This window comes from Anser anser, assembly GCF_964211835.1.
Source record: "Anser anser genome assembly, chromosome: Z".
NCBI classification, from domain to species: domain Eukaryota; kingdom Metazoa; phylum Chordata; class Aves; order Anseriformes; family Anatidae; genus Anser; species Anser anser.
Genome location: NC_139723.1, coordinates 50,859,605 through 50,880,633, shown reverse-complemented (window position 1 = coordinate 50,880,633; position 21,029 = coordinate 50,859,605). Strand labels below are relative to the sequence as shown.

At 42.0% G+C, this 21,029-nt stretch overlaps 1 protein-coding gene across 6 annotated transcripts in view; it reads right to left on the bottom strand.

Moving 5' to 3' along the window:
* The window catches only part of MLLT3 (MLLT3 super elongation complex subunit), a 140,024-nt gene that overhangs the window by 31,069 nt on the left and 87,926 nt on the right, over window positions 1-21,029 (bottom strand). For all 6 annotated transcript variants that reach the window (XM_083817976.1, XM_083817974.1, XM_083817972.1 and 3 more), the window contains 2 exons: window positions 19,991-20,110; window positions 7,801-8,409 (listed from right to left, as the gene is read on the bottom strand). In XM_083817976.1, coding sequence (XP_083674102.1) covers window positions 7,801-8,409; window positions 19,991-20,110 — 729 coding nt within the window. The remainder of the gene's footprint in view (window positions 1-7,800; window positions 8,410-19,990; window positions 20,111-21,029) is intronic.

The following is a 21,029-nucleotide window of genomic DNA, read 5'->3' as shown; positions in this document are numbered from 1 at the left end:
ATAAAGCCATTTCACTAGATCACAACATAATAGACGTAAGCAGATAAAGCAACTTAAAAGCAATGAAATCTACACCAAGGAGATTTCACATGATCATGATTAACATAAGAAATCTACAGCATTTCAGCCACAATCATCTCAACACTGCAAAACTGTCATGACTTTATTGGTCCAAACATATAGTCTTCAATGTCACTGAAGAATTAAGATATTGACACTGCACGTACCCAGTTGAAATCCTTACTTGCTGCAGGCAAATATATGAATAGAACTTTCTGGGGCTAAAAGACAGAAAACAAGGCCCCAGTCCAAACATGCATTTATGCAAATTGTTGAGTTAATCCACGTGAGTGGTCTCCACTGAAACAGATGTAGCCACTCTTGTGAATGAGATCAAATACTGAAGACTAAACCAGTAGCCTAATAACATACAATGATATTCACATGTTTTCTGTGTTGAAATATGACACCTCCTAAAATTGAAAAAATAATGCAATACATATGACTTTGCCTCAAGAATGCAATATTTCCTGACTTTTGCAAAGTTGCAGTTGTAACCTGAACATTTAACCATACCTACACAGTATTTCTCCCGTTTAATTTCTAAATCTGCAGTATTTTTGTAAGCCAATGAATTCCAAACACACCGTAGTAACAAAAGCTCAACATCCCAGCTTGCTGCCACAACAGCATCACTGCCTGTTAGTCTCACCGCTTCCTTATCCCACAGTGACTCATCTCACCGCATACAGAACAGTTTAATGTGCACTTAAGCTTTTGTGAGTGAAGCAAAAACATTTTCCCTCCATAGCAATAGATGACAAAAATAGGCTCAGTACAGAAGCTGAATGGCCTCACGCTACAGTAGATGCTGATGACCATTCAGCATACTTGTGCCTGCTATCTCTACTGTTTCTGTACAGACGATCGACCAGCTTAGGCCACCATTTCTCTCTGAGTAGGATCTGGAAGTAAGTATTTTGGACTGTATGGTATTTTATCTGCTATCGCCTGCCCGTGACTACTGAAATACCTCATCCACACTGGAGTGCCGTAGGCAAACAAACCCACAGCAATGGTTGACAGTGGCAGAAAAAATGGATAAAAACATTAAGTAAAAAGTAAAGACTCTAAGAATATGACAGCTTGCAAATCCACAATCCACAGCCTGAAATTAAGGACGTGATCAGTATAAACTTATCCCCTCTGTTCTCAGTATTCAACATCATTAATGATGTTAAGAGAATCCCAATTTCACACACAAAATTCAAACCTAGCATTTTTATATTTTTTCCCCAGAAAACATAGGTTAACTACATGAAAACTCCACATGGAGCTCTCGTTCACTGCTATTATTTTAAACTAAGTATTATCTGAAAGAGATCTTACTTTGGCTCCCAGCCCTGGCAGAATGCAGGACTGTTCAGCTAACAAGGACCTGGAGGTTTTACAAGACAATGGGGGTTTTCCAGATATTCTTGCACATTTGTAATAGTCAAATTAATAGATCTTATGCCAGATCCAAAGTGCTATTTTATGGATTACTTTTAAAAGGTACTCATGTTGCAACTTTAAGACTGCTTTAAGACATGCAAGCACTTCATTAAATACAAGACCCTAGTCTATGCGAGCGCTGCTATATATTCATTGTTCTGTAATGGACTTCCTAAGAAGTTTTTGCATTTTTTCTATAGGCAAATGGCTTGCTAAAGTACCATGCTTTTAAAAACCAAAATGCCTCACCCTCGAGCAGTCACAATTTGCTAGCATGCATTTCTAAGTTTGTATCCCAATAGGCTTCAGCATGCCAAAAAGCTACTACTACTAATGGCAAGGCTGTAATTGCAGGAAGAAAAATACAACACTCATCGTGTGCAACATAATCAGTCTGGAGGCAGCATTTCATAAGAGAGAGCTACATTCACTCTCTAAAACATCCACAAACCTCTGGTTTCATACGTGGTGAATTTTAAGAGTTTGCATTCAGATCCCTAGAACCGCTGATGTACTGAGATTAGCAACATCTAAGCTTCATCTCCTTTGTGCTACTCTGCCGCTACAGGTTCATTTAGAGCTTTGCACTATTTTTTCTCCCTATCCAGCCTTGCAAAATTGGTAACAAACATGGAAGAAATAAGACAGTATCCCTTCTGCTGTGATTCCACAGTTCAGAAGGGGCAGCTCTGGCCATGGAAGAAACCTACCTTGGAACCAAACCTTTGTATCTCCCCCACCCAGTGTACAGTCGCTTTAATATTATGAGATCATTACTATATTTCATGATCAGAAAGCAAAAACAAGGTCAAGTCCATTTTATATTTTATCACATTGCTGCACTGTCCCACATAAGAAGCATACAGTTTTCTTCAATTAAAACATCCTGTTATTGAATTTAAAAGCATAATCCTTGAAGTTTTTCAAGTGGACTCTGCTAATACTCATACACCTCATTAAAGCTATAAATCTAGCATGTTTTTACTCCCTGTTTGACTTTACACACTACAGCAAAGCCAGTAAAGCAAATCCTTGGCCATTTCTAACTGAATTAACTAAAGCTCCTGAATAGTTCTGTTAGCTCATGTGACTCGAAAAGACCCATACTGTTTTGAACACCGAGTCTATCAGCAATGCTGAACTCCAATTACAAACGTATTGGAAAAGCAATACGCAACAAAGCTGCACAAATTAAAACTGGGACACACACTTCACTTGACAGCAACCCAAAGTCAACAGAAAAACAGCAGTGCCCCATACAGCAACATATGCGATATACCACAGAGAAATCACCACACATGGTGATTAACTCATACGTTGAAAGGTTATTTTAAAGGAGCAGAAAGTTTATCACTAAGCAGAGATGAGATTTGCTTTGTTTCCTGCTGTAACTTTGTAAGTGCATTAGGAGATCAGAACAGGTGCTGACTACTGGACATTGCAGGGTAGCACCTGCCTTTTTTTCCCGTCAGTCACCTGCCAGGCAATAACAGCATGCTAACCGGCCTGAGTACTTGAGCCCAAGTTGCACGGTGTAGTTCAGAAGCTGGACAAGCCACTGGCAGACATGCGCTACCCTAGAAAGGCAAATTCCTCCTCTCAGGCACTAGATCCTAGGTTGTGATATCACCCGGCAGGCAGCTCAGTCCCACACAGCTGCTCGCTCACTCTCCCCAGGTGGGATGGGGGAGAGAATCATAGAGGTAAAAGTGAGAGAACTTGTGGGCTGAAATAAGGTCAGTTCACCAGGCGAAGCAAAAGCTGTGCGCACAAAGCCAGACAAGGAATTGTTGGGCTACTTTCCAGGCAGTGTGCTCAGCCACTTCCAGGAAAGCAGGGTCTGTCACGCCTAACAGTTTCTTGCGAAGACAAAACACCATCACTCTGAACATCCCTCCCTTCCACCTCCTTTACCCCAGCTGTTGTTGCTGAGCATGACACTACATGGTGGTAGTGTCTACACTGGCTCTCTACATTAGAGAATCTTTTGATGTTGTGGAACTCCAGGCTGGGAATGATAAGGTTGAATCCCTGTGGGTTAGGATCAGAGGGAAGGCCGGCAAGGCTAGCATCCTGGTGGGGGTCTGTTATAGACCGCCGAACCAGGATGAGGAGACGGATGAGGAGTTTTATAGGCAACTGACAGAAGTTGCAAAATCGTCGGCGCTTGTCCTCGTGGGGGACTTCAACTTCCCGGACATATCCTGGAAACACAACACGGCACAGAGAAAGCAGTCTAGGAGGTTTCTGGAGAGCGTGGGAGATAGCTTCCTGACGCAGCTGGTCAGCGAACCTACCAGGGGTGGTGCCCCGCTAGACCTTCTCTTCACAAACAGAGAAGGACTGGTGGGAGATGTGGTGGTCGGAAACTGTCTTGGGCAGAGTGACCACGAAATGGTAGAGTTCTCTATTCTTGGCGAGGCCAGGAAGGGGACCAGTAAAATTGCTGTATTGGACTTCCGGAGGGCTGACTTTGAGCTGCTCAGGACGCTGGTTGGCCGAGTCCCTTGGGAGGCGGTTCTGAAGGGCAGAGGAGTCCAGGAAGGCTGGGCACTCCTCAAGAAGGAAATCGTGATGGCACAGGAGCGGTCCGTCCCCACGTGCCCAAAGACGAGCCGGCGTGGAAGAAGACCGGCCTGGCTCAACAGAGAGTTGCGGCTTGTGCTTACCAGAAAAAAGAGGGTTTATAATCTTTGGAAAAAAGGGCGGGCCACTGAGGAGGTCTACAAGGATGTAGCGAGGCTGTGCAGGGAGAAAATTAGAAAGGCCAAAGCTCATCTGGAGCTCAACCTGGCTACTGCCGTTAAAGACAACAAAAAATCCTTTTACAAATAGATCAACGCGAAACGGAGGACTAAGGAGAATCTCCATCCTTTACTGGATGCGAGGGGAAACCTAGTTACTAAGGATGAGGAAAAGGCTGAGGTGCTTAATGCCGCCTTTGCCTCAGTCTTTAGCGGCAATACCGGTTGTTCTCTGGATACCCAGTGCCTTGAGCTGGTGGAAGGGGATGGGGAGCAGGATGTGGCCTTCGCTATCCATGAGGAAATGGTTGGTGACCTGCTACGGAGCTTGGATGTGCGCAAGTCGATGGGGCCGGATGGGATACACCCGAGGGTACTGAAAGAACTGGCGGAGGAGCTGGCCGAGCTGCTTTCCATCATTTTTCGGCAGTCCTGGCTATCGGGGGAGGTCCCAGTTGACTGGCGGCTAGCCAATGTGACGCCCATCTATAAGAAGGGCTGCAGGGCAGACCCGGGGAACTATAGGCCTGTCAGTTTGACCTCAGTGCCAGGGAAGCTCATGGAGCAGATTATCTTGAATGTCATCACGCGGCACTTGCAGGGCAACCAGGCGATAAGGCCCAGTCAGCATGGGTTTCTGAAAGGCAGGTCCTGCTTGACGAACCTGATCTCCTTCTATGACCAAGTGACGCGCTTGGTGGATGAGGGAAAGGCTGTGGATGTGGTTTACCTTGACCTCAGTAAGGCTTTTGACACAGTTCCCCACAACATTCTCCTCAAGAAACTGGCTGCTCGGGGCTTGGACTGGCATACGCTTCGCTGGGTTAGAAACTGGCTGGATGGCCGGGCCCAGAGAGTTGTGGTGAATGGAGTCAAATCTGGTTGGAGGCCGGTTACTAGTGGAGTCCCCCAGGGCTCGGTACTGGGGCCGGTCCTCTTTAATATCTTTATCGATGATCTGGATGAGGGCGTCCAGCGCACCCTCAGTAAGTTTGCAGATGACACCAAGCTAAGTGCGTGTGTCGATCTGCTCGAGAGCAGGAAGGCTCTGCAGGAGGATCTGGATAGGCTGGACCGATGGGCTGAGGTCAACTGCATGAAGTTCAACAAGGCCAAGTGCTGGGTCCTGCACCTGGGGCGCAACAACCCCAAGCAGAGCTACAGGCTGGGAGATGAGTGGCTGGAAAGCTGCCTGGCCGAGAGGGACCTGGGAGTACTGGTTGATAGTCGGCTGAATGTGAGCCAGCAGTGTGCCCAGGTGGCCAAGAAGGCCAACAGCATCCTGGCCTGTATAAGAAGCAGTGTGGCCAGCAGGTCTAGGGAAGTGATTGTCCCCCTGTACTCGGCTCTGGTGAGGCCGCACCTTGAGTACTGTGTTCAGTTTTGGGCCCCTCGCTACAGGAAGAACATGGACGCGCTCGAGCGAGTCCAGAGAAGGGCGACCAAGCTTGTGAGGGGTCTGGAGAACAAGTCTTACGAGGAGCGGCTGAGGGAGCTGGGCTTGTTCAGCCTGGAGAAGAGGAGGCTCAGGGGTGACCTCATCGCTCTCTACAGTTACCTTAAAGGAGGCTGTAGAGAGGTGGGGGTTGGTCTGTTCTCCTACGTGCCTGGTGACAGGACGAGGGGGAATGGGCGAAAGTTGCGACAGGGGAGTTTTAGGTTGGATGTTAGGAAGTACTTCTTTACCGAAAGGGTTATTAAGCATTGGAACGGGCTGCCCAGGGAGGTGGTTGAGTCACCATCCCTGGAGGTCTTTAAAAGACGTTTAGATGTAGAGCTTAGCGGTATGGTTTAGTGGAGTACTTAGTGTTAGGTCGGAGGTTGGACTCGATGATCTTGAGGTCTCTTCCAACCTAGAAATCTGTGATACTGTGTGATATGGTGTGGGACACCCCTCCAGCCAGCCTGGGCCAGCCGTCCTGGCTCTGTCCCCCACCACCAGGCTCCTCACTGGCAGGGCAGCACGAGGAGCTGGAAAGGCCTCGGCTTCCCTTGGTGAAGCAGATGGGTAACCTTGTCATAAAAGGAATTTAAGTTTGTTAAATAGGACTTTCCCCTCATGAACCCATTTTGTTTATGACCAGTGACTGCATTGTCTTTCAAGCATTTTTCAGTAACTCCCAGAACGATCTTCTCCATAGTTTTACCAGGCACCGAAGAGTGAGTGACAGGCCTGTAATTACCAGGGTCTTCTTTTTCACCCTTCTTGAAAACTGGCACAACACTTGCCAGCTTCCAATTGACTGGGACATCTCCAGATTCCCAAGACTGTTGAAAAATAATTGAGAGATGTCTTATGATGACATCAGCCAGCTCTTTCAGTACCCTGGAATGAATCCGATCGGGCCCTGTATATGCAGTCAGACGGAGCAGCAAATCCCCTACAAGTTCAGGGTCAGCTGGGAGATTCGGGGCTCCAGGGGACACAGGGCCCATCATCACTGTTAAAGACAGAGGCAACAAAGCCATTAAATGTCTCTGCTTTGCCTACGATTGTATGTGTGAGGTGACCAGCCTCATCAAATTACAGACCAATGTCATCTCTTGTCCTCCTTTTGCTGCTGACATACTTAAAGAAAGCCCTTTTTGTTGTCCACTATAGTACTGGCAAAATTCAACTTTAACTGAGCTTTTGCCACATGAATTTTCTCCCTACAATGGCAAACAGCATCTCTGTAGTCCTCCTGTCTAGCTTCACCTTGCTTCCAGTGTCCATATATTTTCCTTTTTTTGCCTATGCTCTAGAAGTGTGTGGAGGCACACGAACAGCAGAAAAATGAAAGAATAGATGAATGAGCATGTTTGGGAAGATTTTCTATCCTGCTGACTACTTCTAGCCATAAGCACAAATGAAGGCACCAAATAACCCTTCTCTTCCTACCTCTTCCCTTCTCTACTCATCTGTCTATGAAAGACGATCCTGGAAGCCTATTAGGAGAATGATTTAAATCCTAATCATCAAAAGAATATTTTGCTTGAAACAAATGGGCAGGCACGGTATAGAAGTATTTTCAGAAAATCAAACTTCAGTAAAAACACTTCCTTGTTGGGTAAGCCTATTATCTTTGGATAGATTCTATTCATCAGAACGAAGATTCTAGGAACTCCTTCAGAAACTGGCATCACTTAGAGAACTGCCCTTTTCAGCAGAAAGATAACAAACACTCTACATTACTGCAGCCTTTTCCTGAATTTACTCTATTATCCAATAGATGAACACAAACCCTTAGCATGCAAAATACAAGTACTTAAATCAATTTCCCTCAGACTCACAGAAAGCACGAAATTTAAAAAGAACAAGATCAAAAGAGTAATACTTATTTATAACCATCTCCCCTACGCTCATTATTCATAATGCTGGCAGATTTATAAATGGAGTAGACTTGAACAGGTAATACAATTGAAACAGAATACACATAAGTTTAAGCAGCCAGCAGTCAGCATCCTTCAGTTTGAACAATTTGCCAATAGACGAGAGAAGGGTAGGGGAAAATACAATATGGTGCACAATCGCACAGACTGGAAACACTCAACACACATGAAAAAACAAAACACCACTTACTTCAGATTTAGAAGACAAGTTCTCTTCCATGTCAGAATCATTGGGATCTATAATATCATCAAATGGTGGTAAAGTAGGCGTCTTCTTTTCCAGTGTATCTCTTTCAATTTTCACTCTCCCCGTCTTGAGTTGAGATCTATCCTTTGTTTGTTTTTTGTCAGCTGAACAAGTAAAAATCAGTGGTGGAGCACTAGAAAAACTTTTAAATAATGACTCTGACACACCTTTTTTTCTTTTTTTTGCAGAAGATTCATCAGAGTCCAGAACAGAGGGCCTTTTTGCAGGGGTCTTCTTTTCTTGCTGCTGTCCACCTGTAATGGTAAGGATGGTGGTGTTTTCAGATTTTGGCTCCTTGGACATAGATTTGGGTTCCTTGAAGGCCATCTTAGGAACTATTTTTTCATCTTTTAGTGGTTTGTTTTCTTTGGGTTTCTTAGAGGATTCTTTGGAAGATTTGTTGTGTTCCCTGGAAGGTTCTTTGAAGGCACTTTTATGTTCTTTCGAGTCTTTAGAAGTTTTTTCCTTGTGCTCCTTTGTTAACTTGTGGGGCTTTGAAAAACTGTTACTACTGCTGCTACTGCTATTTGTGTTCAGAAGCTTAGTTGGGTCCTGCAGAAGGAAATGCAAAACTTTACTTCAAAAAACATCAAACAAACAAACAAACACTAAAGCCCAAAAGACAAATGCAATGTAGACATGGGATTCATATTAGAAACTTTGAACTGCAGGGTTAAAACTAGAAACTACAAATGACTATGCAGGAATAGATACAGAAACAATCACTTTGGTCAATTTATATGTTACAAAGTGGTTGTAGGTGAGCAGTTACCACTGCTTGTTGGTATTTCAAAGGGTTAGTTTTTATTTCTGAAGAATGAGATATTGCCTTTAAGATACATTTGAAGATAAACAAAAAGTCTAGGAAATGTTAACGAACGACTATTAAATAGCAGAAACAAAACCATCACAAATTCATATATGTACCATACACTGTTTACAGAACTACTTCAGGATCAGTGCTGACATTTCAGGCAAAGCTTGATTTCCCGACCATGATTCCCTCTACAGCCCTAGTCAGAGCCTCTCTCATAAAAAAATGGTAACTGTGGGTCCAGCCTGGCTATTGTGGACATGATTTGACATGCAACATTTCACAGTCAATGTTCATTAATGGAAAGCCTCTACAAAAAGGGTTTTCTTCTTTGTATTTATTGCTGCTGTCTATGTTGAATATTCCATTGCATTTTTAAATTCAACTGCTGTAAATGAGACAGGTTTCTGAGATAACTGAAATGACTTGGAGGTCCTATATGATAGACGAAACAAGAGAAGGCCTTAACAGTGGGCAGAAGCATCAACCCAGCATGCAAGCTTCCAGAAAATAACCAACCACAAGTCTCTGAAGAGATGTGAACATGAAAAAGGATTGTCCTAAGAGTCAAATATGGGCACTATGGATTAATGTAAAAAGCAGATCTAATGCGTGCTAAGCGTGTGGGGAGCTGTTGCACTAAAGGGTAAGGAAGTTTGGCAGAACCTAAACCCCCTTGCGTTCTAGCTTGTCCTCAGATATCAGAGGGGTTGGGGCTGGCTGGGCTTAGATTCTGAGTGATGCCCAATTTGGCACTGTAAGTCCAGTTGCATTCAATATGCTGAATTATCACAATCACAGATGCACAAATAGTGCAATACACTTTCAGTCTAGTAAATGACTGGTGCAGTTTATTGAAGCAACAGGAGTATAGGTTCTTTTGGATTGCCGGTAATAAATACACTGTCTGTAAAGTATGTGCAAATACCAAGAGTATGACAAACACAACCAACTACACCGGTGCTAACTTATAAAACAACTCTATAGCGAATGTTAGGTTTCCCAGGGAAGTACTCGGTATAACCAAGAGTTTGCATCTCACCCAGCAGGCATCCCTATGGGGGGGAGGAAGAGAGATTCAGCCCATCGACTGATCCCAGAAGTCAAAAATGTCCTTCCAACTTGTCTGCGATACTGTCTTCCCCTACATTTTCCTCTCTTGAGCCATTTCTATACTATTTTGTTACTTTTAGGTGGAGCTTAAGTGACTCTACTCGTATGTGTCTTCACTGTGATTGTTATAAACTTTTCTTGCTTTTGTTTTAAAGGTACGGGCTCAGAGAAATTCAGAGTGCATGCTCATTGAGGGGTGGTTGCGCCTTGAAGGTGGGTAGCCTTTGGGATGGAGGTGTGTTTGGGCATTATAATGAGATTATAATGAGCAAAGTTCACCCAGAGGACATGATTTGGTTATCAGTTAGACTCAGGGTTGGCCACACAATCTACGCATTCCATAGTACATCAGGTTCCCTATTCCTGCAGTGATAACACGCAGCCTGGCCCTGGTGTCTTCACTCTGCTCCATAGTTTGCACTATATCTTTTAGACTCAGCACACCAAGCTTACCTGGTGTCACCAGTACCTAAAAGGATGCAGGTTATGTTGCCAAGGGGACTATCGTGGAATAGATTGCTCGAGTATCTGCCACATCTCGCCCTGGAATTTTCCTCAGTGCTGAACCTTCTCCTAAAACGTCAATAAGTCACCTCCAGCAATTATTCCACATAATCCACCCCGTGACTATAGCCACTCAAGTTCCACAATGTTCAGAGGGAATTGAGGACATCATATGTGTTTTTGTAGTGAGGATTATCGATTACATGGGAAATGCATAGATGAGTTAGGTATTTCACCATAATCCAGAGTTTAACAGAGAGAGATTGTCAATATGAAAAACAATACATAGAGTATTAATAAAACAATGAGAGGGTGAGCAGTCTTCCTAACAAGGTGAGATTCATTCCAACAGGGGTAGGCAGCAGGTCATGAATTAGCATACAGTTGGATTGTAATAATTGTTAAGAGGTGACAGGAGCTGAGTAACTGAAACCACATCCTAGAATTTTGACCAAGTTAAAAACACAAACATTAGAGTGATTACTTGTATCTACAGTAGTATTATCTATGACTACAGAATCACAACAGGTTCTCATAAAAACACATCCTTTCCCAACATATGCAAGTACAGTTGCTGGAGTTTTGTCAGGATGTATTTCAAAATGATAAATGTTTTGTTCCATATCCAGACAGATGTCTTGGGCCTTAGCATCTATGCTATTTAATATCCCTAATCCTGTTCCAAATAACTCAGTGATATCTCATGGCATGCATCAAGATTGTTTCAGAGAATGTCCATATAAGCATGCCAACCAGCCAGTGTGGACAGTTCTCAAAAAGGTGGCAGATTTTGAGTTGATTTCTGAGATTTCAATGTGCAATGCTAGCTCTACCCTTTTTAGAGACCAGCTAGGATTAAAGAGAACTCATTATTGTCCCATGTTTTCAATTAAGTAAGGACCCTTGTGGAAGATGTGAGTAGTTAGCTCAACAGGAGGCCGAGTTGGTACAAATAGCTGTTTAACTTCAGTTTTGAACTAGAGTGCCATGGTGGAATGGGTCTCAAAATTAGTCCAGGAACCCATTATGAGCACTGAGCAAGATATAATTAAAGTGGATCAACATTCACATCCATGGGGAGAGGCATGTATGTGATCAAAGCCATGTTTGAGCTTACTCCCAGCATCTTCTATAGTAAGCTGGGAAGCCATTGCACATTCAGTACTGTTTTCAATTTGGCATCCTATTATGGTGTCTCCGCTTTTCCCTATTAGAAGTGGAATCTGCTGACCTTTGGCCTCATTTTTTATAACCCATTTTCATTTAGAAAAGGTGTAATTGTTTTGTAATGCTACCACAGACAAACTTATAAATTTGTGGGGGAAGTTCCAAGTGTGTATCCATTATAGCCAGCTTAAGCATGGATCCAGGGCCACCCCGTTGTACAGGTATTCCTTATATTTTGTTTATTAATCAGAAATTAATGTACTCAATTATAGGTTTGCTAAAGGTGAAATTATGCCAGCAATCCAAGTTAGATTGTTTTTTTATAACAATCATCATTGTTCTTTTCTGGTTTGGTAGAATCAAAATTCCACTAGGCCTATAAGTAGACCCTTATAGGCCTATAAGTAGACCTGCAGCCAATTTGTACTTTCTCTCCAGGCATGGCATAGAGTCTAGCCATCTAAAGAGAGGTGTTCCAACCCCATTCATCCTTTAAGCATATTTTGTTTCCACATAAAACCAGAGAGATTTAGGTCTGCCTTACTTTGAGATGTTCCAGTGCTTGCAGTGTATTTGAGCAGTGCATGGTCCCAATGGTCTTGTGCTTTGACCACGGTGAGTATAAACCTACATGTAAGTCCTTTTCATCCTTGTTGCCAAAGACACAAAAGTGGCTTCTACTAGAGTACAGTTACATCAACAATCCCACTTTTCAGTGACACAAAGCTTCATTGTTCTTGGGCCTGAACACTATTTCTTGTAACCTTTTCATGTGTAGATCCATTGACCATTCTACACCTTATCTGAATTTCTTCTCTGGCTATTCCCCTCAGGAGGGGCAGCAATCTTTCTCTACCCCAGTCCCACTCATGTTTGGAATACACTTCAGCCCCATGCATGACCACAGTGGCCAAGTTTAAATTTTCTTTGATGGACCGTAGTCCCATACTCCCAGTGTATTTCACATAAACTTGGGACCATGGCCATTCTGAGTCCTTCTGGCTACAAACCAAAGGGCATTGCATTAAGGCCAGGGTACAGCATAGTATTATCAAACTGCTGATTTGCCATTTTCCAGCTGTCCACATGCTGTTCACTCAGGATTTCTGTGAACACAAAAACAGGGAAAATATGCTCAGTTGTATTCAACCAGAAGGGTCAAAAAAATGGTGAGATTCATCTGGTGCTAATCTGGCACACCTTTCCTGAGCAATCTGGCTTTCCATACATAGGGATTTTTGGGTTTAGCCAGTACCATTTGTACTCCAATCCGAGGCATTTTCACCAGCACAGGCTGGCCTGCATAAAAGCTACTCTAGGGTGCTCCCCTGTTTTTTCACCTGCTTTTGGTAGCACAGTTGTGGCAGAAGGGCAAAAAGCTTTCATCTTCAGTCAACCATCTCAGCTCTATCTATTATTTAACTGATAGATGGCATTAGACAGTCGTAGATACCATTCAGATTCGTAAGTTTTAGCAAAACGCTTGACCAACCCATTTGTTCTCTCAGCAATACCATTGGCTTGGGGGCAGTATGGGTTGTGAAATACCCACTGGATCCCTTCTTCCTTTGCCCAGTCTTGTACACTGTGGCTGTAAAGTGTGATCCATTATCACTTGGAATCTCCTGTGGAAGGGGAAGTGTACTAAACAATTCCTTCAGGCTATGGACTGTATTTTCCCCTGTGGCAGCAGTAGCAGCTGTGGCCATGGTAATTTCTGAGATTACTTCCACCCCTACCAATATGTATCTTTTACCCCCTGAGGGTCATAGTGGGCAAATATAATCAATCTGTCAGCTGTGCTACAACGTTTTCTTATCTCAGATACACAGGGAAGGTGCTTTACTCAGGTGGTCTTTGTTAAGTCATAAACGACATTGTGAACAGGCAGTCACAACTCATTCACAGTTTAACTGATACAGGCCATCCTCGGCTATGCCTCCCCAATATAAATCTGTTTGTCCAGCGGGGCCGCATTTAACACGTAACCATTCAAGTAAGCGATCCCATTCTTGGTCATCCTTTAAGACACTAATTTATTGCAGTCAGGCTGCCTACCAGTTGGTTAAACTCAGCAGCCATCAAGTTTCGATGACCATGTTCGTTCACCCAGCCAATATGTAGTGCCCTCTTTGTTCTACCTCCAGCAATTGTTTCCAGCCATCAGTTGGCCAAACTGAGGTTCTGTTTACCTGCCAGTCATTGACTGCCCAGTGCCCTATCCATTCAGTGGCTCCCTTAAAACAGCATATGAGTCTGTAAATATGGCTGGCACCATGATGTGCAGCTAATAAGACTGCTCTAAGTTCCCCCACCTGTTCACTACCTTTACCTGTTTTACTTAATCTTTGTCCTGTGCCTACTTCTAGTGCTACAGCTTTATTCTCCCTATGAGAGATTTCTCCCTATGAGACGACTCATCAGTGAACTACACCCCAGTGAGATCACTGTCTTCCTTCAGAGGGGTAACTTCTTGAATTGGAGAGGGCTTGCTGGATATAGGTTGGAACAACAGAGTACCACCTACGTCCTTTTGCAGTTTAGACATTTTAATATTACCCTTGGTAATGAGCATTATTTCATTAATTCCTTCCGGGTAAGCATACCACTTATGAACCGTGGATTTCTGGGCAAAACCAGCAGGCAGTGCTTAAATGTAGCTCTAGATGTAGTCTTCACGGACTACATCTAGAAGGCGGAAAGGTTTCACAAGTTATATGTGTATAAACAATGGTACTTCAAGTCAGAGGTGTGCTTGCTTTGTGAAAGATCACCAAGCAACCAATTCTGCAGATTCATTTAATTAGTTAATTAAAAGACTTTTGTGTGGATTCCAACTCTGTGTGCTTATTGGTCAGGTGTACCAGGCACAAACATACAGATAACAATGGGTTAATTTTTAAATCCCCTAAGTCAACTATTAGATTAATATACACTGTTCTAACATTCCACACTAATGAAAGATAAATTAGTTTGAAATGCAAAGTTGTAAATGAAAACCATTATGTTCCTCAACAATAAACAACATTCTGATGACATTTGAAAATCTGAATGTAAGGCACTTCCTTGTTTTCAGGGCCAGTAATTAAAAACAAAAATAAAAAAGCATTAATCATTCCTTAAGATGTATTACTCTAGTCCAAACTCCTCACCTGGTATCTTAAAAAAGGCAAAAATTTATAATACTTTTAAAAAGCTCGATATTTTATGTTGGACCTATTATTAATGCTTTTTTCTTGTTCTATCATACCAGAGCTGTAAGCACTGCCAGGGAGAGGGGAATGCGTGCCATTAAAAACGGGTCCTTATGTTTCCTATTAGTCTCCTTAGGACATATTTTGGATCCCTGAAATGAGGGGACACTCATTTTAGTGGCTGTCCAACAGATGACAACTGTGAAATAGGTCCTGGGATGCAGAAGTATTAAAGGTAATAGGAACTGGGTATCTTTCTTGGCTTTTAAATTTTAAAACCAGGGTTCCTTCCTCTTTCTACAACTTGGAAACATATGTTTTCATGGAAATCTTAGTAGAGACATGCCATACTTTTAGTACCACAACATATATACACACCATGCTGTCTGAAAGCTACTTTCTCATTAAGACATCCAAGCCCTTGATTTTATGCTTGCATTCGTTCTCTAGCTAAAAAAGGGATCTTTACTCATTTCCTAATTTTCTGCAATGACCCTAACACAAGCCAACTATGAACTTAGAGGAAGCAGCACGAGGAACATAAAAGTTGAAAGACAGAAAAAAATCCAAATATATTCACTAGTAAAATTATATCAACATAATGATGAACGTGGAAGGTTCGCAAGGATGAAATGTGGCTAAATATTCAGATCGTGTACAACATAGATCTTACTGAAAATCAGAATGTACTTTGAATTCATTTTGTTGTTTACAAAACCTAACGGGGTGTTTAAATGTTTGTTTTCCTCCCCACCTTAAGAAGTGTTGCAAGAAATAAAAGTAAATGACATATTTCTATCAAGAGCAACAAATAGAACAGTTGTTTCTCAGGCTGCATATGCAAAATAGAGATTGTGGTTTTTTGACAGGTGATATATTTACATACCGTAGCTTACATTTGTGTATTCATCAAATATTAGTTGAAGCAATCCAACCGAGTGTTACTTTGATACATTGCATAACAAACATCAAAAGAATAATACAGAGCATTAAACAAATGTTAAAATACCAGTAGATGTTTTCATTTCTTAATCCAAGTAACACTATGTACACGCAGTACTTCAACAAATATAACTCCTTTCATAGAACGGTACCGACAGGCCTTTAAAAATAAATATCTTTTGAAGTATGAAAAAAACCTAAGATCTTATCAACACAGAAAATCTAAGATCTTACCTGTGCCTCTCAACGGATAACACATTGCAGATTAAAACAATTCTGCAACTACCGGGCAAAAAAAAAAAAAAGTGTTGAACTCTATACATCTGGCAGGGCTGGATAGTGGCTTCATATCGCATAATTCCCAATTTGCTTGAATATAGATTGGGATAAACAATATACTCTGGAAATCACTTCAAACATCCCCAATTGCTGACAGACGTTGGGAAGCTAATTAACAAATGAAACAGTTGGAGGGGAGGAAGGTATTGTTTAATTCGGTTAAGTGATTAACCTGAGTACTGTCATGGCTTTGCCAGTCTACTATATTGCAGTATTAGCCCACAAACTTAGGATTATTGATCCCAAAACCATGCGTTATTTCCATTTGTAATTTAAATAACAGAACACGGTATTTCTTCACGTTACACCTACTGAGAATGCAGCCATAGAGTTAGTTTCAAATATGCCTTCCGCTCTTAAGAGAAAAAGATAAGGAAGGTATCTAGAAGCAATTACATGAAGAAATTCAGATTTCTGTTGAATACAAACGTGTTTGTTATTTGACTACAAACACTACTTGATTTGGAGGAAAACACCAACACAGCTGAGAGTTTCCATAAATGCTACGGTATTCTTTCAACTGCTAGCTGCACTTTGGACATGAATTCGTCTGCTGCTGGTTCAGCTATCCTGGTCTGGTGAAAGGTGTCACTGCCCATGGCAGTGGGGCTGCAACTAGATGATCTTTAAGGTCCCTTCCAACCCAAACCAATCTATGATTCTGTTATTCTTTTTACAGATTTACAAAGCTTTCCACTCTTCAGAAGACTTGCTTGTCCTGCCCGCTGAACTATTATGACCAGTGACATCATAAGAATCAGAAGTAGGAGAATTAGAAAACTCACTGGTTAGACAGAGAAAGCCCAAAGGTGAAAGGGAACACAAAACACTTTTTTTTTCCTAGTCAGACACTGGAATAAGAGCTTTTGTTTATTTGTTTATAAAGTAAACCTCATTTCATTGCAGCTGACAATATATCTCTCTCCCAAAGATATAGTCATCCCAACAATAATTATCAAGCTATTCCACATTCTGTGTATAAAGTATTTACACAGTACAAATAGGCAGAGTAATACAATTTAATATCAGCACAGGTACACATAGTAGCCAGCCCGCAGCAGCTCTGAAATTAGAGCTTTGTTTTAGAATACCACTACTGGGGCTCACTAATATACTCCATATTAAATTAAACAAACAGATTTTTAGAAATACATTCCTGTTTTTAATATATAATTTCAGAAGACCGTGAAACAGAAAACCAACTGTCAGTTCTCTCTTATTTCACAGGCTATTGTATTTTTTGATAAGTGAATGCTAAGCCAACAACACCACTTCTTTGCAGAGGTTTTACAGTCTTAACTGTAATTTTCCCCTAACCATAAAGCCCATGTGGTAGTTTGTGGATGCTAAGTGAGTAAGCAAACATCCTTAGATTCTGATTTTCCACATTCAGAGTTAAAACTTGACCTCAACTTTGGTATTCACCGACAAAAAACATACCCAAACCAAACCAAGCACATCAAAGGGCTACTGCTGTAGAAGGAAAACCCCAAAATGATCAGGGCCAGACACCCTAGAGTACAGACACCCATAATAAAGTATATTATTTACACCCAGAACTACCAAGACACCTATTTTCTACATCTCTTCTCACTATTAAATGTTCCAGTGAACAGCATACCACATAGAAAAAAAAAAGTCAGATACACAGCATTGCTGCTGAATATCCGTATTTTATAGAATCACAAAATCATTTAGGTCAGAAAAGTCTTCTAAGATCATTAAGTCCAACCATTAACCTAGCACTGCCAAGTCTACCAGTAAACCATGTCCCTGTGTTCAACATCTACAGGTCTTTTGAAGACCTTCAGTGATGGTGACTCTACTTCTGTGGGCAACCTGTTCCAGTGCTGCAGAACCCTTTTGGCGAAGTAATTTTTCCTAATATCCAACCTGACCCTCCCCTGGCGCAACTTGAGGCCATTTCCTTTTGTCCTATCTCTTGTTGCTTTGGAGAAGAGACCGACCCCCACCCCAATACAACCTCTTTAGAGTCAGTTGCAGAGTGGTAATGCCTCCCCTGAGCCTCCTTTTCTCTAGGCTAAACAACCCCAGTTCCCTCAGCCACTCCTTGTAAGACTTGTTCTCTAGACCCTTCACCAACTTCATGGCCCTTCTCTGGACATGTTCCAGGGCCTCAGTGTCCTTCTTGTAGTGAGGGGACCAAAACTGAACACAGTATTCAAGGTGCAGCCTCACCAGAGCAAGGTACAGAGGGACAATCACTTCCCTAGTCACACTGGCCACAGATACAAATATTGAATACAATGCTAAGTTGTGGTGTACATCTGACTCATACTGACTCCTCCAGCATCATCTTCTGGCTGTAAAACTGGGTCAAATTCACTGCAGGTGTTTGCTTCAGCAGAAATGAAAGATTTCAAACATTTGTTTTCAAGGAAGAGTGCAGCAAACATGTAAGACTCTCTGCACCCCAACCACCTTCCATGCATGTCAGTTTTCTACACCAAACAAAGGTTCACTGTCTTTATAGGGCGGCCTTAGAAAATGATATCTCAGTTAGCACTGGCTTGTGAAATGAACAACCCTCAAATTCAACACTTACCAAAGAGTACAGTTACTAGCAGAAGCAGTAGTGTAGGACTTGTTATAACTCCTGCACTCAGCCTGAAGTCCTCCTACAGGTGTTTGGGTTGCTTATTTCAGGCCAAGCCTCAGTAGGCCTGTTTTGGCATGCAGTGCAAGGGTGAACCAACACTACACCTGAATCCAAAGTAGTGGTTCAGAAACAGTACTCTACGGAGCTATCCAGCCTCACAAGAACCCCTATTACTGACAGTAAGGTGGCAAAATAACTCATCTTCAGTGTCCAAATATAGGCAGATACGTCCTAGAATAAGCAGATGGACAGTTACCTGCTTCTTAGTCATTAAGTACCAATTTTGAAATGCCAAAGTACCTTCAATCTGACCCTCATCTCCTCACTAGAAAAACAAAACCAACATGTCCATATCTTCTTTAAATGTTGCAAGAACTGCATTACAGATTGTGAGTCACTCCAATACAACGCAAAGTAGGCAGGAGCATGTCAAAGAGCTTTTTTTCCCCTCTATGTATCCTTTCTGTTTTGATAAGAATGCATTCTTATCAATGGACACGCTTAGACATACCATAGTTCATTATCTGACAGTTCTTACAAGAACTTACAAGATAGAAGAACTAGCATTTTTCCAGAAGATAGTATTTTTATAGCTACAGAACATGAAAGTTATTGATAAAGAAGGATGTTGCTCTTACACAAACTCAGACACCAGCAAGATTAAGTAATGTATTTCAAACTGAGAGAAGATGAAAAAAATCAAAACAAAATTTAATGGAACATAAAAAGGTCATGTAAGTTAATTCATTCATGAATCAAGTAATTGTGTTGCATTACTTTCCCATTTAATAACAAGGTGCTCTTCATTCTCTCATGTGATTAATTCATTACATCATACTGAAGTTCCCTGCTGTTTTGGAAAGGCCCACATATTATTCAACAGGTTCATTGGAATTTATCTCTCTGCCATGTCCTAAGTTGGGGTTTCAATCTGATGTCCTAGAGACTGATGATTTGTCAATATATTTGAAACACCTAGTAAAGATTTAACCCCTGAACTTTAAACAAAATGAAAAATGCTATAAAGAATACAACTTCCAGGCTTCACTTCACACAGTTACCTTAAAAAACATTCATTTAAAGATACTAGACAAATGAAATAATTATAGTATTTTGTAATATTTTCACATTTCTGTAGATCAGACTTCCATGCTCACGATCTCCTAATGCTACAACAGGCAATTATAATTCCTTCTGGAAAAGGAGAAAAACAACCATGCATGTTCAGAAAACAGAAAAGTAATACTTCAGGTAGCACCTATTCTCTGTTTTATGCATTATTTGCATGTGGCTAACAGTAACTTCACATTGAAGAAATGTTAATATGTTGTCACCACTGAACAATGTCACAAATTGCAAAAATACCTAGAAAGGTTTTTCTTCTCAAGTTACTTCCCAGAGAAAGCCCTTTTAAGTATCTTCTATCAAAATAAGTCTCACCTTTGGCCCATGAGATGATTTCTTCTTCACTTCAGAAAAAGACAGGGAGTTACTGGGAAGGTTGGGGAGATGAAGGCTCTGCCCTGAAGAGAATGATGTGCCATCTGACATTACCATGATCTGTTGTGAGAGGGAAAGCATGTAAGTCAAACATTACGCACAGAGAGAGAGTCTCACCTGCTTAAGTTACTAGTAAATCATTTTAGTATGAGAATAAAATTTCTTCAATAAACCATATATTTGTTTCTTCTCAACAGGAGATGAGACTATGGCCAACCACATGGCCATCCACTATTCAATGAACAAATCAAATCTTTTGATTCTCAAGTAAGTATAGTGCGAGCCCCTCAGAAAACTGCAAAACATGTTCTAATACACCTGCTTACACAGCATTGCAACTGAGTTCTTAACATCCTTTTCTTTGTCTTGAGCGATGTCTGGTACCTTTGAATGTCCATTCCACCTGCACTAAAAGGTTCTGCAGGCTACTGATGTCCCATACAGAAATGTGCATGTGCATCTGCCTTTGCTTTCAACTACAGCAATGCAACTGAAGACTGTAATGGGTACAGGCAGCAAGGTTTTGGTGGCAGGGTTCGCCTCAGTGAGAGACCAGGGGCTGCCTCATGCTGGACTGTGTGAGCTCCAACAGCCTCACAGCAGAACACGGCTGATTCCCTAAAGCAAAGCTGGTTGTGCCTCTGGGAGAACAGTTTTAAGGCTGAGGAGATAAGGGGAAAAAAGTGTGAGAAACTGCAGTGCAAATAGGCAAGGTCAGAGAAGAAGGAAGGGAAGAAACCTGCTCTGGCATCTGGAGCACTAGTTCCCTGCAGCCCATGGAGAGGACCATGCCAGAGCAGATATCCACACACAGCCCATGGAGTACTTTCACACCAGAGCAAGTGGATATACTCTGAAAGACGTGGAGAGCCTGCACTAGAGCAGTTCTTTAAACACAGCAGCCTGCTGACAGGACCCGCAATGGATCAGGGCAAAAGTGTGAGGAGCAAGGAGCAGCAGGTAACTGCTATGGACCGAA